This window comes from Hemibagrus wyckioides, linkage group LG09 (genome assembly GCF_019097595.1).
Source record: "Hemibagrus wyckioides isolate EC202008001 linkage group LG09, SWU_Hwy_1.0, whole genome shotgun sequence".
Classification (NCBI taxonomy): Eukaryota; Metazoa; Chordata; class Actinopteri; order Siluriformes; family Bagridae; genus Hemibagrus; species Hemibagrus wyckioides.
This window is the reverse complement of record NC_080718.1, coordinates 10,801,356-10,829,068: the sequence shown is the minus strand read 5'-3', so window position 1 is coordinate 10,829,068 and position 27,713 is coordinate 10,801,356. Positions and strand designations below refer to the sequence as shown.

General features: G+C 40.1%; 2 protein-coding genes across 2 annotated transcripts; one reads left to right on the top strand and one right to left on the bottom strand.

Annotated features, from left to right (window-relative positions):
* The first annotated feature begins 639 nt into the window (after positions 1-639).
* LOC131359453 (hepatic sodium/bile acid cotransporter-like) lies at positions 640-15,916 on the top strand. Its single transcript, XM_058399336.1, has 6 exons — positions 640-697; positions 5,579-5,999; positions 8,081-8,285; positions 9,718-9,896; positions 11,448-11,674; positions 12,653-15,916. Exons 2-6 carry the CDS (start codon positions 5,593-5,595, stop codon positions 12,691-12,693), a joined length of 1,059 nt encoding a protein of 352 aa, XP_058255319.1. The 5' UTR covers positions 640-697; positions 5,579-5,592; the 3' UTR covers positions 12,694-15,916.
* On the bottom strand, positions 15,220-27,713 carry LOC131359452 (sushi domain-containing protein 6-like). Its single transcript, XM_058399335.1, has 9 exons — positions 27,555-27,713; positions 24,809-24,953; positions 24,352-24,558; positions 23,674-23,868; positions 20,938-21,129; positions 20,478-20,672; positions 20,057-20,195; positions 18,617-18,981; positions 15,220-16,607 (listed from the first exon to the last, which is right to left on the bottom strand). Exons 2-9 carry the CDS (start codon positions 24,921-24,923, stop codon positions 16,582-16,584), a joined length of 1,434 nt encoding a protein of 477 aa, XP_058255318.1. The 5' UTR covers positions 24,924-24,953; positions 27,555-27,713; the 3' UTR covers positions 15,220-16,581.

Below are 27,713 nucleotides of genomic sequence, written 5' to 3'. Positions count from 1 at the left end.
TAATATACTTCATTTTTAAAGTTTACATTATTCATTCAAGTTATTATTCATTTAGATCTTAGGTGCTTTCTGAAACACCGTTACAGATCATTTATATTCCAGCTATTAACATATTGTTATTATTTCAGTCATCCAGACATACCTCTATAGCAGGGATCCTCAAATCTGGCACGAGATCCACTTTCCTGTAGAGTTTAGCTCTAACCTAAATCAAACAGCAAGCTAATCAATGTCTTCAGGATCATTAGAAAATCACACGTAGAGAAGTTTGATCAGGGTTGGAGCTAAACTCTGGAGTGGATTGGCCTCTCAGGTCAATCTGAGGAACCCTGCTCTATAGAAATCCTAACAACTGTTACAGAAAAGAATTTCACTGGAACATTCTACACACACCCTGGCCTATTGTCTGATTTCTCCTATTAAAAATACGGAAGCAAAAAATAAATAATATAAATAAAGATGCACAGGATTGTTGATTCAGCTGAGTGCTGAAGATCCAGCTGAATTAAGCTGAGGGGATGGCATAAAGTTTACACACATCATGTGATTTCATAGTTCACAACACCGGCTGTGAATAGATGAAAAAAAGGAGGCGTGGAGAATGTGTATGTAAGAGAGAGAGAGAGAGAGAGAGAGAGAGAGACTGAGAGTTTAAGGTGCACCACACAGAATAGCTTCAGTATAGCTTCATGCACAGGTAAGGAAATGTATTTGTTAAGTGGTTGCTTTGTTATGTATTTTACTTCGTTTTTCCTACAAAATATCCAACATATATAAATTTGATTACTAGATTTTAAATTAAAAATGACTTTGCAAAGTTCTAAAAGTGCTTTAGATCTGTCATGAATCATGTATTATTTCCATCCTGATTTGAACTTTTGGATGAACTTGATTTTTAACACTTTAACTCTTCAATCCAGGGTGTTTTTTTGTTTAGAAGCACTTGGTTTCACACAGAGCGAGCCAGACTGCACCCTTTAGCCCGCAAATCTTTCTTTACTGCTTTACTAGATACAAGTGAAACTACAAAATAACTTAGCAGAGTATAAGAGATTAAAGCACTGTAGTTGTGTTTGTGGTAATCTGTGAAAGAAGAGGGTTCGAAGCGGATGTTGTCACCTCTGCTTTATGTCATGACTGTGTTTTGGCTTACATTCCTTTCAGCTTGGCTACTGGTAAATGCTGTAACCTCCTTTTCAGTTTCTTTTGCTGCTTTCTGAAAGTTCCTTTGTGCTATTGTTTCCTCTTAGAAATGCTGGGCTGGTGAGCCTTCAGCAGGGTAAATAGAAAATAAATTAAGAAGAACCCAGAATGTGTTTGTCTTGGTCACATTAAAACAGGAAAAAAAAGGTCTTTTTCAAGCCTGGAGAAGAAGGCAACACACTAGTAATGATAAACATTCAGACCCAGAACACCTAAATAACACCTGTACTAAAACACTGTAAGCATTTCCAATTTAATAATGTGATTAATTGATCCCGAGAGACGTTCTCTGATAATCTGGTACTATAATAAAAAGCTGCCTTGTAAAATTCAGATATTTCATTTAAGTTTATTCCTTCGAACGATGCCTAAAGTGCCTTCTATCCTGAAATACTTAAACTAGCAGTTAAACAAAACACACAAAAAAAGTTAGATGGGGGTTTTTCTTGTATATTTTCTCCCAACAGAGTTTTAGACTGATATTCGGATATTCTTAGTCCATGAACTAGTGAACCGGTATCTATGTATTCCATGACAGAAAAATGGAAGCACTTCTGTAAGTCGAACTAAATAAGGGTGTCTTTCAAATCATGAAAGGAAGTTAGGTAGATAAATAGATGCAGTAGATATACTTTATTGATCCCATAAGGGAAATTCTTGTGTTACAGCAGCTTAGTCACTTTCAAGATACAACACACAAAAACAGAAAATGGAAAATTGTATATGTGTGTATATATATATATATATATACAGTGCATCCGGGAAGTATTCACAGCGCTTCACTATTTCCACATTTTGTTATGTCACAGCCTTATTTCAAAATGGACTAAATTCATTATTTTCCTTAAAATTCTACAAACAATACCCCATAATGACAACATGAAAGAATTTGGTTGAAATCTTTGCAAATCTATTAAAAATAAAATATGTACACATGTACATAAGTATTCACAGCCTTTGCTCAAATACTTTGTTAAAGCATCTTTGGCACCAATTACAGCCTCAAGTGTTATTGAGTGTGATGCTAGAAGCTTGGCACAGCAATGTTTGGGCAGCTTCTCCCATTCTAATTTGCAGGACCTCTCAAGCTGCCTGAGGTTGGATGGGGAGAATCAGTGCACAGCCACTTTTATAATCGGGTTCAAGTCTGAGCTCTGGCTGGGCCACTCAAGGACATTCACAGAGTTGTCCTGTAGCCACTCCTTGGTTATCTTGGCTGTGTGCTTAGGGTCGTTGTCCTGTTGGAAGATGAACCTTCGCCCCAGTCTTAGCTCCAAAGAGCTCTGGATCAGGTTTTTTTTATCAAGGATATCTCTGTACATTGCTGCATTCGTCTTTCCCTCGATCCTGACTAGTCTCCCAGTTCCTGCTGCTGAAAAACATTCCCACAGCATGATGCTGCCAGCACCATGCTTCACTGTAGGGATGGTATTGGCCAGGTGATGAGCAGTGCCTTGTTTCCTCCAGACCTGATGCGTTCAATCTTTGTTGCATCAGACCAGAGAATTTTGTTTCTCATGGTCTAAGAGTCCTTCAGGTGCCTTTTGGCAAACTCCAGGTGGGCTGTCATGTGCCCTTTACTAAGGAGTGGCTTCCGTCTGGCCACTCTACCATACAGGCCTCATTGGAGTGCTGCAGAGATGGTTATTCTTCTGGACGGTTCTCCTCTCTCCACAGAGAAATGCTGGAGCTCTTTCAGAGTGACCATTGGGTTCTTGGTCACCTCCCTGACTAAGGTCCTTCTCCCCTGATCGCTCTAGGAAGAGTCCTGGTGGTTCCGAACTTCTTCCATTCACAGATGATGAAGGCCACTGGGCTTATTGGGACCTTCAACGCTGCAGCAATTTTTCAATCAATCCTGTGTCAGAGGTCTACACACAATTCCTTGGACTTCATGGCTTAGTTTGTGTTCTGACATGCACCGTTAGCTGTGGGATCTTATATAGACACGTGTGTGCCTTTTCAAATCATGTCCAATCAACGGAATTGACCACAGGTGGACTCCAATCACATTATAGAAACATCACAAGGATGATCAGTGGAAACAGGAAGCACCTGAGCTCAATTATTGAGTGTCACGGCAAAGGCTGTGAATACTTATGTACGTGTGATTTTTTTGTTTTTTATTTTTAATAAATTTGCAAAGATTTCAAACAAACTAAATAATAATAATAATTATTATTATTATAATAATGAATTTAATCTATCTTGGAATAAGGCTGTAACATAACGAAATGTGGAAATAGCGAAACGCTGTGAATACTTTCCGGATGTACAGTATATATATATATATATATATATATATATATATATATATATATATATATATATATACAGTATACAGTATACATGACTGTAGATAATATGAGAGTCTAGGAAATAAGGTTAATAGTTGTAGTAGCGCAGTATGAGTACAGTGTTACTGAGAATGGTATGAAAAGCCTCCCGTAACATTCTCTGTGACACGAATCTGAATGAGTCTTTCTGCTTTCTGAGAACGAGCTCCACTGACTCTGTAGTGTGTCGTAGAGTGAGTTAGACGCATTGTCCATGATGAACTGGAGAACAGTTTGTTCAGTGACTTGCTGTTCCTCACTGACTCTAGTTCGTGTCCAACGACAGATCCAGCCGTGCGAATTATCTTGTTAATTCTGCTGGCATCCCTGGCACTGATGCTGCCACCTCCCCCACCCCCTCCCAGAGGAGACCACAACACAGTAAATGGCACTTGCCACTACAAACTGGTAGAAGATCTCCATCATCTAAATAATTCTAAACAATTGTGACTATTAGAATGTAAACTGTATTTCATACTTTGTGTTTGAAAAAAACACACATTAAGCAGATTAAAACTGATCAAGAATTAGATGATATGTCTGTATTATATACAGATATACTCCACTAATCCTTTTCTTGGCATTGAAAGCAGGGGGGATTCAGAAATGGAACACAGGGCACGGTAACTTGACAACGATCAACAACTAGAAGGAATGGTGGCTAAGTGGTTAGCATGTTTGCCTCGCACCTTTCGTGTGGGTGCAGTTTGCATGCTTCTCTCTGTGCTTAGGGGGTTTCCTCTGGGTACTCCGCTTTCCTCCCACAGTACAAAGACATCTGTTGTAGGCTGATTGGCATCTCTAAAGTGTGTGTGTGTGTGTGGTTGTGCCCTATGATACGTTGGCACCCTGTCCAGTGTGTCCCTAGCTTTGTGCCCTGATTCCTCTGGGATTAACTCTGGACTCCTGCATCCTCTTTTAGGATGCATGATACAGAAAATATGAATGGATAAAATACTCATATTTACCCAGTAATAAGATCTGTGAACACTGAGAGACTGAGGTCAAACACACATATATACACTACCTCTCAAAAGTTTGGGATCACTTGCATATTTCAGCTTGATTTCAGCTACGGAGGAAGACTCCATCAGCCAATCCATCTTGTGGGAGATGCTCCAGGAAGCATGGGGGTGAAATCTCATCAGATTATCTTGAAAAATTGACAGCTAGAATGCAAAGGCTGTAAAAGGTGTTTTTTGATGAGGGCAAAGTTTGAAGAAATCATTCATCATTTCAATCAAAATCATTATTTCTAACTCTGACATGTCAGCATGTCCTGTTCTTTTGCTATATTTTCTATTCAGACTAATTTCGTGTGTTTCCTTGGAAAACAATCAAAATTTCGAGTGATCCCAAACTTTTGACTTGTAGTGTATGTGTACAAGTGTTCCTATTAAAACGGACACTGAAAATATATTCGTAACATTTTTTAATGTCACAAGTCACACCGTGCTAGTATAAAAAATCTTGTCTTCTTGTATCTCTTGTTTTTCCATTGAGATGGACATTCAAAAGGACGGTATGGATATATATATATATATATGTATATGTATATATGTATAATGCAATTGCTTTTTTATGATCTGAGATCATCACTGCTAGAAATCAGAGAGTATAACAGGTAACGGTGCCATCAGTATATAAATGCAAATCAGAATCAGAGTTATTATTTATATATTTAGAGGAAATAACAGAGGACCTGAAATCGAAGTCAACGTTCCTCTTATCAAAAAACATAACCGCTCAGATAAATGTTTACTGTAAAATGTAGCATCTACTTCATGTAAAAAGCGTCTTCTCATCGAAAGCTTCCTTTTTCCTTTTTTAACCTTTTTCATGCTTTTCTTATTATTAAGCGAGAGTTGAAGAGTGAACAGACAGGAAAACAAAAAGCATAATCCACTAGCTACAGCTATTTTCATGACCACTGTTTTTTAAATATATAGTTTGCTTTTAAAGTTTAGAGAGATTTTTTTTATCCAATTAAAAAACCACTGAAAGAAAAATTAAAGCAATATTTTTACTCTTCTGGGAAGCTTCCAGTGCAGTGATGAACATGGTGGAAGATTACCAAAGACATTTCAGCCACAGCTTTAACTACAGCCTTGACAACGGCACATCAGGAAATGACACCGCTGGAAGTTTCCAGTCTCTCTTCTCTCCAGTCATGGACAAGACCATGAACTGCATCACCATCATCATCCTCTTTATCACTATGATTTCTCTGGGCTGCACCATGGAGATAGTTAAGATCAAGCAGCACATCGTCAGGCCGAGCGGAGTGGGTATAGCGGTGTTGGCTCAGTTTGGAATAATGCCGCTCACAGCCTTCTGCCTGGCCAAGCTCCTCCAGCTGGGGCCCATTGAGGCCATCACGGTACTCATCTGTGGATGCTGTCCTGGAGGAAATCTCTCTAACATTTTCGCCTTAGCTCTCAGAGGAGACATGAACTTAAGGTAATTTACTTTGGCCTGCATTTAGGGTTTCAGAGATGATTGTCAGATGTCCTTTGCACACTGCATTTATTGAGATTTAAAAAGTACCAAATGGCTGATTCCATGATTTTGGTGTCATTTATGTCCCACTGAAAATAAAATACAAATATGTAAAGTAAAACACTCTAAAAGACAAAAGTAAAGTCTTCTGTAAAGCTCTAAGACAGCGTTTAAACAGCATTTTGAAACAGCTGATTAGAAATACACTTTTCCATAAACAGATAATAATTAAGATACTTTAAAAATATTACTTACATTGTTTTAATTTGCAAATATTTTAGGCTATTGAAAATATGTAACTCCATGACCAATCCATTATAGATTTTAAAAAATGTATTAAAAATAATCTTTTACTTCCACAACATTTACTTAAACAGTGTCATTTGAATACACTGACCTCTGTGAAATATACACCGATCAGGCATAACTTTATGACCACCTGCTTAATATTCTGTTGGTCCTCCTTTTGCTGCCAAAACAGCCCTGACCCATCATGCACTGTGTATTCTGACACCTTTTTATCAGAACCAGCATTAACTTCTTCAGCAATTTGAGTAACAGTAGCTGTAGTAGTAGTACTAGTGGTAGTAGTGTTGCATCGGCCAGCCTTCACTCCCCACGTGCATCGATGAGCCTTGGCCACCCATGACCCTGTTGCCGGTTCACCACTGTTCCTTCCTTGGACCACTTTTGATAGATACTGACCACTGCAGACCAGGAACACCCCACAAGAGCTGCAGTTTCGGAGATGCTCTGATCCAGTCGTCTAGCCATCACAATTTGGCCCTTGTTAAACTCGCTCAAATCCTTACGCTTACATATTTTGTCTTACTTTGAGGACAAAATGTTCACTTGCTGCCTAATATATCCCACCCACTAACAGGTGCCACGATGAGGAGATCATCAGTGTTATTCACTTCACCTTTCACTGCTCATAATGTTATGCCTGATCAGTGTATAAAACAAGTTCAGCAGGATTTTCTAAAGTTCCAGAGGGTCAAGGAATAAAAAAAAAAGGTTTGATCATTTTTTCAGTGATAATAGGGCTTTTCAGAAAACAAAACAACAAATCCAAAAATCCAAATCAGAAAACACAACAACAAATCAGTAAACAAAATAACTAATCCAAAAACACAACTACAATTTAGACAAACCAGAAAAGGTAGTTATAGTTTGCGAATGGAATTCTTTCCACTGATTGGACGAGACATCTGTCACTCAAGATATACAAGAAGTACAGGCTTTGGCTGTAGAACGTTGATTGGTGTGTATATGAATGCAGCTCTGCTCTGACAGCATTGCTTACATTGTTTAATCTAGAACAGTTTTGTCTTCGAATTATACCTTCCATTAGGACTTCTTCAGGTGTGTAATCTTTATACCATGATACTCTATTAGTATATCCAAAATCATGGCAAATGAACATTCTTCCTCAAAATAGCAATGAATGAATTCCACTTTCTTGTATACTTCTTGTATATCTTAAGTGACAGATGTCTCGTCCAATCAATTATCAGAATTCCATTTGCAAACTATACCTACCTTTTCCAGTTTGTCTGAATTGTCCTTGTGTTTTGGTCTTGTAATTTGGTTTTGGATTTTTTATTGTGTTTTCCACCTCTCTGCTAATTCTTCTTTAGCAGCAGGGTAAAAAGTGATGCTAACCCTGCTTCTAAATTACAAGTGAGAATCATTCCTCAATCTGGGGTTAAAAACACCAGGGATACGCGCAGTGTGAAAAGCCCTACTGTGTGTTTGCCATCCTCAAAAATTCCATACTCAAAAACACACAATTTTAAATCCTGTTACTTATTTAAGAGCAAAATGCAACCAATTTCAGCAAAAAACCTTGTTGAAGATGAAAGATTGTTGAGATACAATAGCTAAATGACGCTTTGTGGAAATTCTGTGAAATTCCCAAATAATTCTAGATCAGTTCATTCACTGAAGTCATAGACGAGTGTGTGATTTGTACACTATTGTTTAAATGCTGTTGCCAACACCTGCCAAGAATAATGTGACACAGCAACTCTCTTCTATAGTATTGTGATGACCACATGCTCTACAGTTTTGGCGCTGGGTGCAATGCCCCTTCTCCTGTATCTGTACTGCCAGGGCTTCTCTGGTCTGGAGGCAGCAGTTCCCTACACTGGGATCATCATTGCGCTCGTCATGACCCTTGTACCCTGCACTGTAGGAATCGCCATTAACCACTGGGCACCACGATACTCTCAAATCGTAATTAAGGTATACTGCAACTCAAGGGCCCTCTGGGTTTTTGAATGATGGGGAAAATACACTAGATTGCCAAAGGTTTTGAGACACCCCTCCATTTCATTGAATTCAGGTGTTGTTTTTAAGAGGTTGGGCTTGGCCTCCTTAGTTCCAGTGAAAGGAGACATTTTGGAGAATTTCATGCTCCCAACTTTGTGGGAACAGTTTGGGGATGACCCCTTCTTGTTCCAACATGACTGCACACCAGTGCACAAAGCAAGATCCATAAAGACATGGTTTGGTGTGGAGGAACTTGACTGGCCTGCACAGAGTCCTGACCTCAACCCACCCTTTGCAACTATAACAGCTTCAACTCTTCTGGGAAGGCTTTCCATAAGGTTTAGGAGTGTGTTTATGGGAATTTTTGACCATTCCTCTAGAAGCACATTTGTGTGGTCAGGCACTGATGTTGGACGAGAAGGTCTGGCTCGCAGTCTCCGCTCTAATTCATCCCTAAGGTGTTCTATCGGGTTGAGGTCAGGACACTGTGCAGTTCCTCCACACCAAACTCATCCATGTCTTTATGGATCTTGCTTTGTGCACTGGTGTGCAGTCATGTTGGAACAGGAAGTGGTCATCCCCAAACTGTTCCCACAAAGTTGGGAGCATGAAATTCTCCAAAGTGTCTTGTTATGCTGCAGCATTAAGAGTTCCTTACACTGGAACTAAGGGACAAAGCCTAACCCCTGAAAAACAACACCTGAATCCAATAATTTGGAGGGGTGTCCCAAAACTTTTGGCAATATAGTGTTCATGCAGCCCTTAAAAAATCATTAATCTATACAATCTCATACAGTTACAAGCTCCGGCTTAGTGTGACCCACTCCTAATCTTTTCCAGCTAGTTTGTTATTTTCTAGCTTCCCTATTACTTGATTTAATTGGTGTTGAAGATTTTTGAAATTGCCTTACTATTATGCTGTTTCATTACAAAATAACCGTTCTGTGATATTGCCATAGTAACAGGCATTCAGAAACTGTTTACCAGCACCTACCAGTTCGTAAAGGTGGTCTACCAGAGTGCGCATAATTTTAATTTAACCAGGAAACAATCTTTATGTTTCCTTTTACTGTAAACGACATTTCTGTCTGTATGTTTGCAATCTTTTACATTTTATTGCATTTTAGACCTTTTGGTGTCATTTTCAGCGCACTAATAACAAATCTGGAAGCATACTGTGTGTCAAATCAAGGATTTAGTTTCAGATACAAACTAAAAGCAGCATCACTGAAAGATCTTTCAAAAGCGGCAGCTAGGATCAATGACCATCCAGGAAGTGGCTCTTCATTCAGTTCTAATATAGGCAGTTGAGTCAGGTCTACATCTACTGAGTGAGGCTTCTGCTATTAACCACAACACTGCATTTATTTCACTGAAACATCACTGACACTCATCTTTTCAACAGGCTGGTTTTAGCATCTTGCTAATAGCCACTGTGGTGATCGGTGTGATGTGCAGCATCACGTTAGGAGCAACAGTGTGGATTGTGCTCTCTCCTCAAATCCTGGCTGTGGCTTTTCTCATGCCTTTTATAGGCTACCTGTTAGGCTACACCATGTCCATCATCTTCAAGCAGAATGGCCCGTGAGTATTAAGAACATCTGTAAAGCATTAAAGCAAAGATCAGCTTGGACAACCATTTTATAAGATACATTTTTGTTATTTTTTTGTAAGATGCTTAATTTTATAGCATTAAAATGTTAGTTAGTATTTGCTATGTCTACTCTGTGAATTCACACCAGCTCATTTATTATGCTTTATGACAAAGATTTAACATGACGTAATGTAGCACAATAACCACCAATCAACACCAAATTTCACAGTAATCTACACTATATTGCCAAATGTTTTGGGACGTCTGCCTTTACATGCACATAAATGTAATATGGAGATGGCCCACCCTTTGCATCTATAACAGCTTCAACTCTTCTGGGAAGACTTTTCGGAGTGTGTTTATGGGAATTTTTGACCATTCCACTAGAAGTGCATTTGTGAGTTCAGGCACTGATGTTGGACGAGAAGGTCTGGCTCACAGTCTCCACTCTAATTCATCCCAAAGGTGTTCTATGGGGTTGAGGTCAGGACTCTGTGCAGGCCAGTCAAGTTCCTTCACACCAAACTCACTCATCCATGTCTTTATGGACCTTGCTTTGTGCACTGGTGTACAGTCATGTTGGAACAGGAAGAGGTCATCCCCAAACTGTTCCCACAAAGTTGGGAGCATGAAATAGTCCAAAATATCTTGGTATACTGAAGCATTAAGAGTTCCTTTCACTGGAACTAAGGGGCCGAGCCCAAACCTCTGAAAAACAACACCTGAACTCAATGATTTGGAGGGGTGTCCCATAACTTTTGGCAATACAGTGTACCTTGTTAAGGAGAGGATAATGGCCAGACTGCTTTGGGTTTTCAGCAAGACTACAGTAACTCAAATAACCACTCATTACAACCACGATGAGCCAAAAAGCATCCCAGAATGCACATCAACCACAACAGGTTTCACTCCTGTCAGCTAGGAACAGGACTTTGAGGCTACAGTGAGCACTGAAATTAAGACTGTGAGCAACCAAGCCAAACACCTACACTTTATTCTAACTTTTGCTTCTGTTTAAAAAATTACCCCACAAATGTAATATAAACAAAAAGAGCTGTTGGCCCTTGGTGGTTGTAAATAATAAGCACTGTCACATCCCAACATGTTCTTCTACCATATTTACCTTGTGACTGAAACCTGGCAGAAGGAAGTGTTGAAGCTGAGCCAGCTGTAATTACAACTTTTGCTCATCCAGATGAGGATGACTTTTGTTTCGAGTCTGGTTCTTCTCAAGGTTTCTTCCTCTTATAGCCTCAGGGAGTGTTTCAGGGAGAAAACTGAATTAAATAGTTCATTAAAACTGTGGTATGAGATAGTAGGACTGTTTAAAATAGTGGACTGTCACCATCATCTATACGATTCTCTGTGGAACTATAGTCTGCACAATCACAACATCTTTGCAGATATAAAGTGAATAGATTTCTATGAACTTGGCTTAGGTGAACAAAAAGAACAAAGTAACTTCGGTCTTGCTAAGTTTGTTCAACTTGATTATTGTAAAAGACCCATAGTCCATTTCTAGTTTGCCGCTGTCTCTTCAGGTGCAGGAGGACAATCGCTATGGAGACCGGCTGTCAAAACATCCAGCTGTGCTCAGCGATTTTGAAAGTGGCCTTCCCTCCAGAGGTCATCGGACCCCTGTTTCTCTTTCCACTGATTTACATCGTATTTCAGGGTGCTGAAGCTCTATTCCTCATCTTGCTCTTCAGAATATACCATAGGTTTAACCCCTCTATCGAAGAGAAGACGTCTGGTCAGTCGGTTAAAGGTAAATGGAACAGAGGTCACTAATATAGTTGCTGAACTGAAATGCATGTAGTTTGTTGTCTAGATCAGAGGTTCTCACATTTTCTGTAGACAGGCTGTAAATAAATTCCACTGACTCTTAATACACCTTATTTATTTAAGCAACATAATCCAACTTTCCAAATAGAAAAATGTTTTTATCTAGCCTGCAAAATCTTCATAGTAAAAAATTTTTTTTTGCACACATTTTAATACGCCGATCAGGCATAACATTATGACCACTGACCGGTGACGTGAATAACACTGATTATCTCCTCATCATGGCACCTGTTAGTGGGTGGGATATATTAGGCAGCAAGTGAACATTTTGTCCTCAAAGTTGATGTGTTAGAAGCAGGAAAAATGGGCAAGCGTAAGGATTTGAGCGAGTTTGACGAAGGGCCAAATCTAGACAACTGGATCAGAGTATCTCAGAAACTGCAGCTTTTGTGGGGTGTTCCCGGTCTGTAGTGGTCAGTATCTAATCAAAAGTATGCTTTAAGTTATGAGGGACACCAACCTACAGGACTTAAAGGATCTGTTGCTAACATCTTGGTGCCAGATCCCACAGCACACCTTCAGGAATCTAGTGGAGTCCATGCCTCGACAGATAGGGGCTGTTTTTGCACCAAAAGGGAGACCAACACAATATTAAGCAGGTGGTCATAATGTTATGCCTGATTGGTGTCTCTAAGTTGTTGTTTTTTTATACACGTATGTCTTTATATTCAGTGGTGATATCAAACCAATAAAAATTGAAAGCATTAACTTCAACCACTAAAATTCTGTGTAAGGTTTACCGAACAGAGGTAAAAACATCTCACACTGAAAGCCAACATTGACTGATTTTATAACAGACTTGTGGTGATAAAGTAATTCATTTGTTTACACTGACTGAAAATGTCCCATAAGTCGGTTTCTATTCAGCAATTCACATTGTTGTGTTTTGTTTTTGTGGCAGATCCTGTAAAGAAAGCCGAATATGTGACAGTGGACAAATGATAGCAGAATGATAGAAAGAGAAGAGTATGGAGAAGGAGAAGAAGGGCTCATGATCCAAAGTATACCACATCATCTGTCAAACAAGGTTATGGGCATGTCTCACTGGTGTTTACTGATGATGTGACTGCTGATGTGTGTGAAGTGTACAGAGCTGTTATACATTCTGCTCAGACACTACAGCACTCCACAATAAAGATGGATAATAACCCAAAGCATACCACAACAGCTTCTTAAAGCAAAGAATTCAGAGGTAGTCCCCTGACCTGAGCATGCTGTTCACTAACCGAAGATTAAACTACAGACTGAGAGACCCACAAACAAGCAGCAACTGAAGACGGTTGTATTAAAGGTATGGCAAAGCATCACAAGGGTGGAGTGTCTGCACCCTAGTGTTCCTGACTTCAGACAGTCATTGACTAATGAATTGTTAAAGATAATCCTTATATTTCTAAGCAAGTTAATTTGTCCTTTTCAGCCTATGAAAATGGCTGTAATGCCTAAACATTTCATGCAAAATGTTTGTAATCCCTTTCAAATCCACAACCACATCTTGATTGCTTCATTTCAAATAAAAAGGGACAAAATTTACACAACTCGTGTTGCTGTCCAAATACATATGGACCTGACTGTATATACATTCACTGTGTTCCATTCACATTATGTTTGCTGTTGGTGCCAGACAGGCTTCTTGCAAACATGGTGAGCAGAAAAGCATCAAAACACAAGACTTACCCCAAACTGGACAGCTGAAGACTAGAGAAAGACCAGATTTTTTTAATCTTCATCTGTCCAGTTTGGGGCGAGTCTCTGGCCCAGAGCAAGAGTCTTGTTCACTAGAGGAATCTGATGTGGATTCTGCTGTTAGAGCTTGTCCACCTCAGGTTTGATGTTCTATGCATGCTGAGATACTCGAGACACTATTTTGTTTGAAATTTCCAGGAAATCATCACTTTCAACAACCATGCCTTGGTTACTGTACACTTTATCCCCTCATTGTTCAAGGCGAACAATAACTGAACGCTCTTGACATGTTTCTGCGTGTGCTGCTGCTGCATGGTTGTATAATAGCATAATAGAATAGTATAATAGAATTTACAGGTGTGCCTAATAAGTAGTGCAATGGTGTGTATATATATATATATATACACATACACACACATACATATTGCAACAAATATGTCGAAGCACAAGTATGACCCGAATATGTAAAATATGGATTTACACACAGGGGTTGGACAATGAAACTGAAACGCCTGGTTTTAGACCACAATAATTCATTAGTATGGTGTAGGGCCTCCTTTTGCGGCCAATACAGCATCAGTTCGTCTTGGGAATGACAGATACAAGTCCTGCACAGTGGCCAGAGGGATTTTGAGCCATTCTTCTTGCAGAATAGTGGCCAGGTCACTACGTGATGCTGGTGGAGGAAAACGTTTCCTGACTCGCTCCTCCAAAACACCCCAAAGTGGCTCAATAATATTTAGATCTGGTGACTGTGCAGGTCATGGGAGATGTTCAACTTCACTTTCATGTTCATCAAACCACTCTGTCACCAGTCTTGCTGTGTGTATTGGTGCATTATCATCCTGATACAAGGCACCGCCTTCAGGATACAATGTTTGAACCATTGGGTGCACATGGTCCTCCAGAATGGTTCGGTAGTCCTTGGCAGTGACGCGCCCATCTAGCACAAGTATTGGGCCTAGGGAATGCCATGATATTGCAGCCCAAACCATCACTGATCCACCCCCATGCTTCACTCTGGGCATGCAACAGTCTGGGTGGTACGCTTCTTTGGGGCTTCTCCACACCGTAACTCTCCCGGATGTGGGAAAGACAGTGAAGGTGGACTCATCAGAGAACAATACATGTTTCACATTGTCCACAGCCCAAGATTTTCGCTGCTGGCACCACTGAAACCGACGTTTGGCATTGGCACGAGTGACCAAAGGTTTGGCTACGTTGACCCTGTGGAGCTCCCGACGGACAGTTTTGGTGGAAACAGGAGAGTTGAGGTCCACATTTAATTCTGCAGTTAGTTGGGCAGCTGTGGTTTTATGTTTTTTGGATACAATCCGGGTTAGCACCTGGACATCCCTTTCAGACAGCTTCCTCTTGCGTCCACAGTTACTCCTGTTGGATGTGGTTCGTCCTTCTTGGTGGTATGCTGACATTACCCTGGATACCGTGGCTCTTGATACATCACAAAGACTTGCTGTCTTAGTCACAGATGCGCCAGCGAGACGTGCACCAACAATTTGTCCACTTTTGAACTCTGATATGTCACCCATAATGTTGTGTTCATTGCAATATTTTAAGCAAAACTGTGCTATTACTCTGCTAATTAAACCTTCACACTCTGCTCTTACTGGTGGAATGTGCAATTAATGAAGATTGGCCACCAGGCTGGTCAAATTTAGCCATGAAACCTCCAACACTAAATTGGCCAGTGTTTCAGTTTCACTGTCCAACCCCTGTATGTGTGTGTATATATATATATATATGAAGAGAAAAACACAAACAGCATTTTATAGGTGAAACGATATTTAATCAGAAACAATTATTTACAATACAGAGATAAATTAAATTATTATTAATTTTTTTTTTTAAATCCTATGCCTGGCAAGGAACGTCACTCTGTTCCAAAAAAATGAAAAACAGATGTTATACAGTACAGGACTTCACTTGTTTGGTATTAAATAAATCAATTTACATTAAATTATCCAAAGCTCCTGCAAGAATATCATCATTAAAGCAAGGGGAGTTAGGATCTTGCTTGCTTCATATAATTAAAAAGGATTTTACGATGCTAATCAATAGCACGTCATATTCAAAGTCATTTAAAAACAAGTTTACTAACGCAAATCAATGCACATTAACGTATGAACAAAAAAAAAAAAAAAGAGCCTGTGATACAGTCAAAGCAAGTACATTTGCTCAAGCTGTAAGATGCTATGAAAATAAAAGTCAGGCGATCCCTACAGAAATGGCGCCCGGCTGCATGTAGAGCTAACTTATAGATGAGGCCGTGTGCTACTGAAGGGTCTACAATGTGTTTTTATTCTTTCAGAGTGAATCCATGCGTTTTAAATTCCACACATCACCAACCGCCTCAGTCCTAGTCTAAAGCTTCTTAAAACACCAAGTCACATGCCTTATTACTTAATCTTATGGGTTTTTTTAAATAATACATGCTAATCTGATAAGATTTTTATTTTTTTTTTATTTAAATAATGTTTGGCAGTGACAAATAACCGGGAATAAAACCAGCTCACTATAAGGGTAGAAATAGCCCTTCTTATGGTGTAGCAGGGTGTACACAATTACCCCCCCCTTCCAAGAACCCACTAAATGGACATGAGTGTGATGACACTTGATTTGATGAATTGACCAATCCTAAAAATCTAAAAAAGCAAACAACCAACCACTCAGTGCTAGCACAAGTGTAAAAGTTTCAATCACATGTCAGGTGGTGCCACTGGTGTTTTTATAAAGTTGTTGTTGTGTGTGTGTGTGTGTGTGTTGGGGTGTTCAATTTCAGATCAATGCGTTTACTGCCAAAATAAGACTTAAATCCAATAAAAGGCCTTTCATAAAACATTAACTCTTTGTACAGTGTTGTGTCTTTGCTACATGTCCAAGGACACAGAGGAATCAAAAGCTGTGAAGGATTTAAGCGTGTGTCTGTGTAATACATGTGTATATAATTTGCAAGTCCTTGACCGGACAGAACTGGTGTCTCACGCAGGGCATCAGCTCGGTCTAGATCAGAATCACCTGAGATGGGCTATGTGTTGCAGAGATGCAGCTCAAAGTCAGATCACGGCAGTCAGGCGTGTACGGCTGCAGTCTTTGTGGCCTCAACAACCGAGGCTGTGACAGAAACTCTCAGGATTCCTTTAATAAGGGAATGTCTAATGGGGAGAGAAAAGAAACAGTTTTTATACATGGAACACAAGCCTGAAAAGCATTTAGTTTAATCCTCAATATGCATGGGATCAGCCAGAACACACTTCTTTTAGCAGGATAATGCTTCCTACTACAGTGCAAGAATTTGTTGAATGGTGTGTGGAGGATGACAGAGTTCATGCTGTGGTGACTTGGCCTCCAAATTCCCCAGATATCAATCCGATCACATCTGTGGGATGTGCTGGATAAACAAGTCTGATCCACTGAGGCTCCACCTCACAACTTACAGGACTTAAAGAATCTGCTGAGAATAACTTGGCAAATAAAACAGCACAACTACAGAGGTCTTGTGTGATCCATAAGGCCCTGTTTATCCAGATGTTTTTTCAGCACAAGAGAGATGCACATAATAAACGTAATGTTATGATGTGTGTATTTGAGTGTAATCAACAACTATAGAGGTGTGCTGTGACCCAGAGGTTGATTGTTTTCTATTACTAGCCTTGAAGTGTTGCATTCTCTTTAAACCACAGCAATTTTCCAATGAGTGACATATCAGAATAATTAAAGCTTTAGTGTTACATTTAACATGAAATGAAAGTTAGTTATTGTTACTACTTGCACTATATCAGACAGACAGACAGACAGACAGATAGATAGATAGATAGATAGATAGATAGATAGATAGATATAGCTAGATCCTTGATCCCAAAGGAAATTCCATTTTTGTTTTTGTCTCCAATTCCAGTTGTTTCCTCAAAAGCTCTTTTCACATGAATACATAGAACAGGTAGAGCTCAGTCTTGTCCTTTTTGTTACTAATTTGCAGGATTCAAGTACACTTCAATCAGGAAGCAAATGACTGAAGAACAGCCATGTCAGACATCTGACCTTAAGCCTCTCTGGAGCACATCTGCTGGTTTCAATGCTAATTCCACATAAATATTACATTCAATATTCAACCATTAGTTTTTGCCACGCTCCTGAGAAACTGGAACAGTAAAGTGTTCATAATGTTGCATAGTGGAAAACTCACTAACTGTTCTTAAGCACTGACACTTGAAACTACTTCCATAGATGTGATGAAATAAACATCTCCTTGCAGAAAACTTCATGTGAACAGTTATACCCTTCTCCTTGTTAGATGCCAACACGTTTCTTTGATTCCTTCAATTATTAGACTTTTGTGAAGCATATCCACCACACAAAGGGAACGAACTGCTACTATAGGAATGATAATGTTTTAGAACGAGAGCCTCGTCATAAACCTGTGGCTTGCTGTGCAGCAGAAACTGCTGTCCCAGTCTTCTGACCAATCAGACTGGAGAAATTTTAACTGGAACAGACTGGAGCACAGAATTTTAAAACATTTTATAATGTACTGCTGAGACAGAGGACAGAAAGAAGGATAAAAGATGCCTAGTACAATACACCGACCAGGCATAACATTATACCCACCTGCCTAATATTGTGTTGGTCCCCCTTTTGCTGCCAAAACAGCCCTGACCCGTCATGCACTGTGTATTCTGACACCTTTCTATCAGAACCAGCATTAACTTCTTCAGCAATTTGAGCAACAGTAACTCGTCTGTTGGATCGGATCACACGGGTCAGCCTTCACTCCCCACATACATTAATGAGCCTTGGCCGTCCATGACCCTGTTGCTGGTTCACCACGGTTCCTTCCTTGGGCCACTTTTGATAGATACTGACCACTGCAGACCGGGAACACCCCACAAGAGCTGCAGTTTTGGAGGTGCTGCCTAATATATCCCACCCACTCAACAGGTGCCGTGATGAGGAGATGTCAGTGTTACTCAGTTCACCTGTCAGGGGTCATAATGTTATGCCCAATCGGTGCAGAGCACTCAGATGTGTGTAAATGTATAAAATCTACACAAGACCCAAGTAAAAAGATTCTCCCTGACATTAAACTGACAGGAAAGACTGAAAAGCTTAAAAGACATGATCAGAAAGATTAAAGGAGTAGTAGACAAGAGTAATGAGTTTGTACCGTCAGCGAGGTTCTGCTCTGAGCCATGTAGAGACAGTAAACTGTTTTGCTGACTCCCGTCTGGATTCTGGCACTGAAAGGCTGAGGACGCTGCTGTCGCTCCCTGTGCACCGTCCAAACTCCAGGAGGAAGAGAAGGCAGATGAGGAAGATGGCTGATGTACCACTGAGATCTCTGTGTGCTGAGCGTGTGCTGTTGAGGTCTGGGTTAACACATGCTCCATAGACTCCAGCTGTGTTTGCGGTAGCAGCCGAGGCAAAACCGAACCTCCGGCTCCGGACACAGCCTCCTCGTATGACGGTAAGGTAACCTGCACACCTTCCACCATGATGGTCACCGGCTGCCCGGAGTCTGCCTGATCACGCCTATAGCAGGGGAGAGCGCAAAGAAGCAGAAGAGTTTCATATGTTTTATAATGATATATTAACGGTACTAATGATTTACTTTTAAATATTACACTTTATAAACTTTTGTTGCTCCAGTGTACATTATTGTGGATTTTTTTTACTCATTATATATTAGAATTATTTATTATTTTAATGTATTCTGAATTATAATATAGTAATGTTTTTATTATGTGCCAAATCAAATATTCTAACAAGATTAATAAACTTATTTGCACAAATAGCTCCATCTGGTGGACTTTTATTTATTTGTAAGTTGTATCATGTGAGGTTTAAAAAGTCCTACTGTGGCAGAACTGATAGTTTTCATCAGGTGTTCAATCTACATAATAATAATAATAATAATAATAATAATAATAATAATAATAATAATGAATATTTTGGCTAAATTACTGACCTTTGATTTGAGTGACCTAAATCATTTCAACTTTTTCATTATAAGTACATATAAGGTCCAAATAAAGACTTTATTTAAACAGGGTTTTGGAAAACATTAATGAATTAATTAATATACATTCTTATGAGAAAGATACTTCTCATAAGTACTTACTGTTATCTGACATTTTATGAAACTGAATTTTTTCCCCCAGGTAAAAAGATTTGTGAATGAAATCTTCCACCCTTGAATGAAGTCTAGGAACTATGAATGAAGTCTAAACCCCAGCTTCATAGCTACATCCTACATTGTTCAAATAAATAAATAAATATCCACCAGGTGGAGCTATTTGTCCAGATACTGTGGGGTGATCAACTATAAAACTTATTAGTCTCAGTCCTCCGTTACTATTCATTAGCTCTTGATACACTTTTTTAAAACATGGAAACATTCACAGTTAGCATGTTTAGAAGTATTTAACAGACTTCAATGTCAGAATAGAGATAATGTCTCACCAAGGCACAACCATTTATCCTAAAAGAGCTGCTCAAATAATAATTTAGCTAACTTAAGCAACTAGGAATATATTCAGAATCAAACTCATCCAGATAGTGCTCTTACACTCTATTATATAGTATTATGAAGTAAAAGTGAGCTCACCGTCCATGATGAAACGCCTTCAGTCTGGGCTGCAGTAACACGAACACCACCATTAGGAGAAGGACAAGTGCCACAGAGCTGGCTGTGGTGGCCACAATGGACAGCGTATTCATTCCCAGCACAGGAGCTGCATGCTTTTCTGTAGGGAGCACAATTTATTTATTATATGATGTTTTTAAAAAGTTTACACAACACGCTGGTTAAAACGATTAGTAACAGCCCCACTGAAATCTTACACTTTTACCCTTTCTGTCTCCTTTACTTCATATGACTTCATGACGGCTGTTTCCTTCACTCAAGCCAAATCATTCTTAGCACTAATTACAGATGAGCCTAAAAATTGGCTCATAAAATAGAAGTGGAAGAAGGAACAATGGATAACACTGAAGTGGTTTGGCAGAAGTCTGGAGAGAGAATTCACCTTGACTGAACGCACAGCTCATCTGCATGGGACTGTTCCATTCTCCGTTCTGGCAGGTAATATATTTGTAATCTCCCTTCAGCGTGTAGCCTTCGTCACAGAAATACTCCACCACCGTGCCATCAGTGAGGCGATGACATGGTGCTGGATGGCAGGTGTAACCCCCGTTCTTTGGCACAAATGGAGGACTGCACACTGAAATACACAAGACAAACAGCTATAGAAATAAAACTCACAGTGACAGTAAAATATCGTGTCCTACTTCAGCGACATTTCCAATTCCAACACAACAGTTCACTTTTATTTACTGGAAGTCAAGTTCATAAACACATCATCTTTTAATACATTATGAAACAAATTTTCAAGAGTGTTTCATAATTTGATTCATTTTTAAATGAATCAGCTTTAGTTTTCTGAAGTGCTCAAACATGACTCTTAAAAACAGTATGGATGAACTCACTGTTATTATGGAGACAGCGTGGTGGGCCTGAGGACCAGAGCCCCTCTCTAGTGCAGACGACGATGTTGGGTCCGTCCACAGTGTAGCCTGAATCACAGTTGTACTGCAGCACAGTGCCCACAGGAAACGAGCCTCTGTTAGTCTCGGTCACATTTACCTGTCCATGCTGGATGGAGAACGGCCTCACACAACCTGATGAGAAAAAACAGTTACAAACACAAAAGATAAGGATAACAGCAAATATGTCTTAAAACCAAATACATTTAAAAAGTAACCAAATATACAGAAATCTATCTATTGAGACGTGATTAAATATTATCTATCTAATCTATTCATATATTCAATTCAATTTATTTGTATAGCGCCTTTTACAATGGACATGGTCTCAAACCAGCTTTACAAAAGAGGAGAAAAAGAGAAATAATAATAATATAAAATAATAATAACTAGAAATAAAAATAAATTATTGAATTAAATTATTAAACTATTTTATCCCTAATGAGCAAGCCTGTGGGGATGGTGGCAAGGAAAACTCCCTGAGATGATATGAGGACGAAACCTTGAGAGAAACCAGGCTCAGAAGGTCATGTGGTGAATCTACAGAAGAACAGGGGAGATCCAATGCCAGTAAACTAATCTGAATAAATGTTTCAAATTACCCAAGCTCCCGCTTGTACAGGGAGAGAACACATTTGTCTTTAAAAATGTACAAAGTGTCCTTAATGAATCAGGAAAGAACAACTAAATATATGGAAATGAATGGGGCAAGTCATTCTTGGCTTCATGTACCGTTTTCCTTAAAACCTGACAGTGACCATGTTTCATGCACAACAGGCTTTATCTGCCAACTGGACTTATCAGCAGAAGAACAGAAACAGCGCCGTGTTTAATGCCACATCTGGTGCTCCGTTACGATTCCAGATCTGCTTACAGAGAGAGCCATCTGGGTGTTCCGACAACCAGTGAAAGGAGTAGTGGGAATAAAGGTCTCGTTGGTCAGTCATGGGCCAAGGCATCCTGTTGCAGTGGGCTGTCTAGCTCTGCCACAAAGAACAGTGTTCTGGCTAGACACTGGCCAAAAAGCTTCTGCTTCACTTTTCTGTACATAAACGATAGTGTCTGTCACACAACTGTGCAGCTCCAGTAGATGAGGTGACTGTGGTGAGACCAGTTGTGGATAAGGCACACCTGAGGAGATTTTGTGGAGAAAAGCAGCTGACCTTATGCCACTGTGGTGGCTGATACTGTATATCACTATAGTAAAGACATATTCCCATACTCATGGGTTCCGGGGTCAGCTCTAGACAGGTAAAAAAAATTTGTTGGGGTCTGGTAGCAATTAGGGTCTTGAGCTCAAAAAGGTTGGAGGCTAGCATCCAGTGATACAATGTAGCTGACATCCAATGAGTGATGGTTTCTGTTGTAAAGTGCCCTATGACTAGCCCCTAGACAAGGGGCACTCAGATGTCTATCAGGAGCCCGAGGGGGCAGCACCTCCTGCCTAAGGTTAGTGTGAGCCAAATGAGTTAGAACAAAGAATGTGTCCTAAAGGTACCACATAAATGGATTGGTTGGCAGTACTGGCTTTTTAATTTTGAGACATTTACTCTCCTATAAAGGGGCACTTTGGCAACAGGACCAAAGGCTGACCTTTGATTGTATTCCATAGGATCAATTTGCACACATCAGACAGTAGATTTTGCCAACCAGACAGAGTTATACCATATCCTGATGCTTCACCATCAGGAGTAAAGTCACAATAAGCTGCTTCACAGTGGGATAAACTTGGAGGATTGCAAATTAGCAAATGCATTGATTGTATGTGCCACACAAAAGGCAATATTTTGTGTCCTCACTAGATGCATAAGTACATCTGCACTCAGTGCTTGATTAGTGTTTATCTGGGTATAGAAGACCCGGTGAGACCACTAATAATGCCATGCAAGTCCTTGTACTGTTGAAGCAAACCAGCATCTGTGCTTATCACTGAGGCCTGTGTGCTGGCAGGGGCTGAGCCAGACTTCTCCTCAAACTCTTGAGAGCTTGCAGCTTGGCTGGTGAGTCATTAACAAGCTGGGAAAACATCCAAGACATGGATGTAGACCTAGCATCCTCAAGCTCCTCTGTAATCCCCACAAGAAGGATGGCTGGCCATGGAATTGTAAGGAGGCCTCTGTTGAAAAGGACAAACCACTGGCTTGTACAGTTTCAGTTATTGACCCATGTCTGCAACCAGGTTGTTGATTTGCTAGGACAATAATCAATACTGTACTAGTCGTCTTGTTGAGCTTATTAGGCATTGGCGTATGTAAGCTTTAGCAGATAGCAAGCTGTGTATAATGAGAGGCCTGGATCAACTAAGGTCATCCATCTGTCTGGTATCGTTTTGCAAAAATGTTTCTATCCAAGAAAGCACCCACCAAGATGTAAAGTAAGAGATGAGGCTATCCACAGTTATGAAGAAAAGGTGACCGGAGTTCACAAGATGCTAAGCAGTGAGCTCTATACTGTGTACATGTAATCCGAAATGCACTCGGGCGAGAAGACAACAGGGAAAGATTGGATGATGACAGTATTTATTGCAAATAACTGGTAGGTGGAAGGTGTGCACATGGGCACAAGGAAGTATCCTAATGTTTCACATTGCCCCGGAGGTTAGGAGGGGTGAAATAGAGCTGTATTTAATGAGAATAACATATCCTTGCTTCAAGTCTAATTCCAAACACCACTACTGACCTTGACTGGGCACACAGCTGATCTCCACAGGACCGTTCCATTCACCCTTCTGGCAGGTGAGGTATTTGTAATCTCCCTTCAGCGTGTAGCCCTTGTCACAGAAATACTCCACCACTGTGCCATGAGTCAGATGATGGCATGGAGCTGGGTGGCAGGTGTAACCTCCGTTCTCTGGTTTTAATGGGGGGACGCAGTCTGGTGGCAAAATGAGACAATTTCAAATCACAAGGGTGTCAATATCAAGAATAAATGAATAATGAATACCTGAATGAATAAGTGAATGCAAGACAAATATAGAATTTGTATGTTTATATTTAGTAGTAACACTACTTTGCCTTCAGAATTAAGGATTGACAATTATGAGTCACACACTGGTACAGTCCTAGTAGGGTAAGGAAAACTGTTTGGATAGATGGCTCTTAAATACAAAATGAACATTAAATACTAGAATATTAGCTTCTGACCCAGGATGTGACGTATTTTGTGCTGCATGTCATTTGGTGAAAGAACAGCTGGTTTTAAAAATATTCCAACAGTCCATTAACTAGGCTTGGCATACACAAGTGCTTATTTTGACACTATTTTGGGTTTTGTTAAACTTGCAATATTACAATTTTAGAAAGTGATGATAGGCAACAGGTGCTACCCACAAATAACCCTCCCAAATTTCTGACACACCAAAGAGAAGCTCAAAATTATTATGGAGACAGCGTGGTGGGCCAGAGGACCAAAGCCCCTCTCTGGTGCAGACGATGATGCTGGGTCCGTCCACAGTGTAGCCTGAGTCACAGCTGTACTGCAGCACAGTGCCCACAGGAAATGAGCCTCTGTTAGTCTCGGTCACATTTACTCGGCCATGCTGGATGGGGAACGGCCTCACGCAACCTGGTAAGGAAAAGCATCAGATATAATCCCATCTTTACTAAAGCTAAAGAACAAATGAAGTTGTAGTGCAAAGCTCCTTAGTAGGCTGGGGTGGGTGGGGCAATTAGTTCTATTTCAACTCAGTCCCTCAACTCTTAACTCAATCATTAACTCTTACAGAAATGTTGTCCCATGAGCTAAGAGTATACCTTAATGGATTAAAATGGTAAATTCTCTAGGACATAACAATATCTGTCTGCAGGGAACTTACTTGATGCTTGTGTAGTAGACAGCACGCTCACGAAGAGCAAAAGAGACCAGGACAGGGCAGAAAATGGCAATGAGACACTGACCGATGAACAACCTTCAGTGATTCCTTCTGACATCTTACTGCTCGGCGGCAGGGCTACTGTCTCCTGAAGAGAATTCACATATTAACAGTTTATCAGAATAAAGAATAAATCGACTGTGTGAAGCTTTATACAGACAAACAGTGCTCACTAGCTTGAGATAACTCAGACTATTAGGCTACTTGACATTTTCAAACCCAACTTCGGTCGACACACCACCAGTGTAAGAAACCTTCACAAGTTGCTCTTCACAAGCACAATGACCCGTCACTGATCACTGATCATATATATATATATATATACACACACACACACACAGATCAGGCATAACATTATAACCACCTGTCTAATATTATTAGTTTTCCATCTCTGTGAGTAGTAGCTGTAATTCCAAATGCTAAATATATACTAAAGTGCTGACATCACATTAAAAAGGTGTGTTCATAAATAAATGAAAAGTTATGTTCACTAATAAATAGCTGTGATAAGAGGAATATTATTATAGTAAAAATTTTTTACTTTAGTTGGGAACAGATTTTACATTTGTTTCATTTTCGGTCCTCAGGTGTGTGTTGGGTTTCATCACATCACACCTTCATTGATTACTTTCTGACAAAAGCTGCACTGCATTGTGCTTCATTCCTTACTTATTTTGTCTTATATACTTAATGCAACATATTTTGGTATGTAAATCTATTAATATTCCAGTGAAGTACAAATTACTCCATGACCTCACCTGGGTTATTTTTTTTTCCGTCTGCATTAGCTAATTCCCTGAACACTGATGTAGACAGTGTTGCCAGATTGGGTGGGTTCCCGCCCAACTGGGCTCCTTTTGGTCAAATAGGAAAAAATGCATTGGGTGGGTTGATCAAATTTGGGCTGTTTTTTGATGCAACTGGCAGGTTTTTATTTTTGACTATAAACATGATATTTTATTAGTTTTCCGTTCAAAGTTTACAATAAATATGTAATGTTGACATTTTAATAATATGGTTCAGTTTAGCCAATAAGGTCCAGTCAGACTTCAATCTTGATTGGCAGGTTGTTGTAATCATTGTATTTGTTAAGTCAATATCGCAAAGTGTTTTTATCATCATCATGCTAAAGTGGGGTTAATATAGAAAGTCCTACTGAAAAGAACGGTAACTAACTAACCTAGTGTGTGTGTCTAAATCAGGGATGTCCAATCTTATCCAGAAAGGGCCGGTGTGGGTGCAGGCTTTCATTCCAGCCAAGCAGAAGCTACGCCTGATTCCAACTGGCTCATCAACTGATCTTGGCTTTCAGTAGACTCAGGTGTGGCTTCTGCTCAGTTGGAATGAAAACCTGCACCCACACCAGCCCTTTACGGATAAGATTGGACATCCCTGGTCTAAATACTGTCCTTTGCACTAACCCAGGGTTCCTCAAATCTTTCCCTATCCAATGCAGAGTTTAGCTCCAAACCTGATCAAACTCCTCTACCTGTGATTTTCTAATGATCCTGAAGACACTGATTAGCATGCTGTTTGATTAAGGTTAGAGCTGAACTTTGCAGGAAAGTGGATCTCGTGGGCCAGATTTGAGGATCCATGCATTTGTTTTGGGTTTTCTTATTGTTAGAAAATAAACACACATACATTACAGCACAGTGGAATTCTTTCTTCGCATTTCCCAGCTGAGGAAATTGGGGTCAGAGCACAGGGGCAGCTATGACACACATCCCCTGGGGCAGAGAGGGTTAAGAGCCTTGCTCAACAGTGCAGCTGGGTGGTGCTGGGGCTTGAACCCCGAGGCTCCAATCATCAACCCAGAGCCTTAACCACTTGAGCCACCACTGTACTAGTTATCACAGTATACATTTTGGGCTGGTATTTTCTGTAATGTCCAATCTGGCAACAGTGGATGTAAGATCGCTGCCAGGAACAAGCAGCACATGAAGACAGTGCGCAGGCTACATCACACATCCGCCCACACATCCGCGCTGAAACTCCGACTTCCTCATAACATTTACTCATGTCACGATGTCATTTAAAGCTCACCAATTCATAAATGTCGACGTGGCACTCGCACTATTACTGTTTATAACTCTTTATACTTAACATATCAAGCGCGAGCGTACAGCTGAAGCTCCAGTTAGCAACACCGGAAACGTAGCTAACTGGCTAGAATGTTTACAAAACCTAAGCCGCCCACTAGAGTGCTGGTTTATCTAGTTATAACTTTAAAAACCTCACCAAACACGATATAAAAATAAACGTGCCTTAATGGTAACTGGTTGTGTTTTTTTGTGTAGTGTATGTGTGCGTATTTACTGTTCCAGCAACAAAGGAAGCACAGACAATAGCTAGCCAGCGTTAGCCAATCATTGTTTGCGATCTGATGCAGAAAACATAATGTTCTCTCTTCACCAACATTAACTGCAGCAGTGAGCTAATAGCTTAGCTGTTCTCCACCGAGGAGCTACAGTCCTGTGTGTTAGCTAGGGCTTTAAATCACCGCGGTTTCTTTAACGGGAACGTAGCTTTGTGTTCATTAAGTCAGGTATTATTATCGTTACACCGTCGATACCAGCTCACATGACGAGGATGTGAAGAGAACACAAACTCTTCCTCTTCCCTCGTATTCCTAACACATTATCACGCTCTTTTTAATAAAGGAAGAATGTTTAATGTGGAAACTGACCTTAGTTCGGGGATAGGTAGCTAGCAGGTTAGCTCTGCCGCCTCGCACAGCTGTCAGCTAGCGGAGCACCTTTCTTTCTTTCTTTCTTTCTTCCCTTCTTCCTTCTCTCTCTCCCTCCGTCTCCCTCTCTCGGTCACTACTCCTCGATCCGTACCGGAA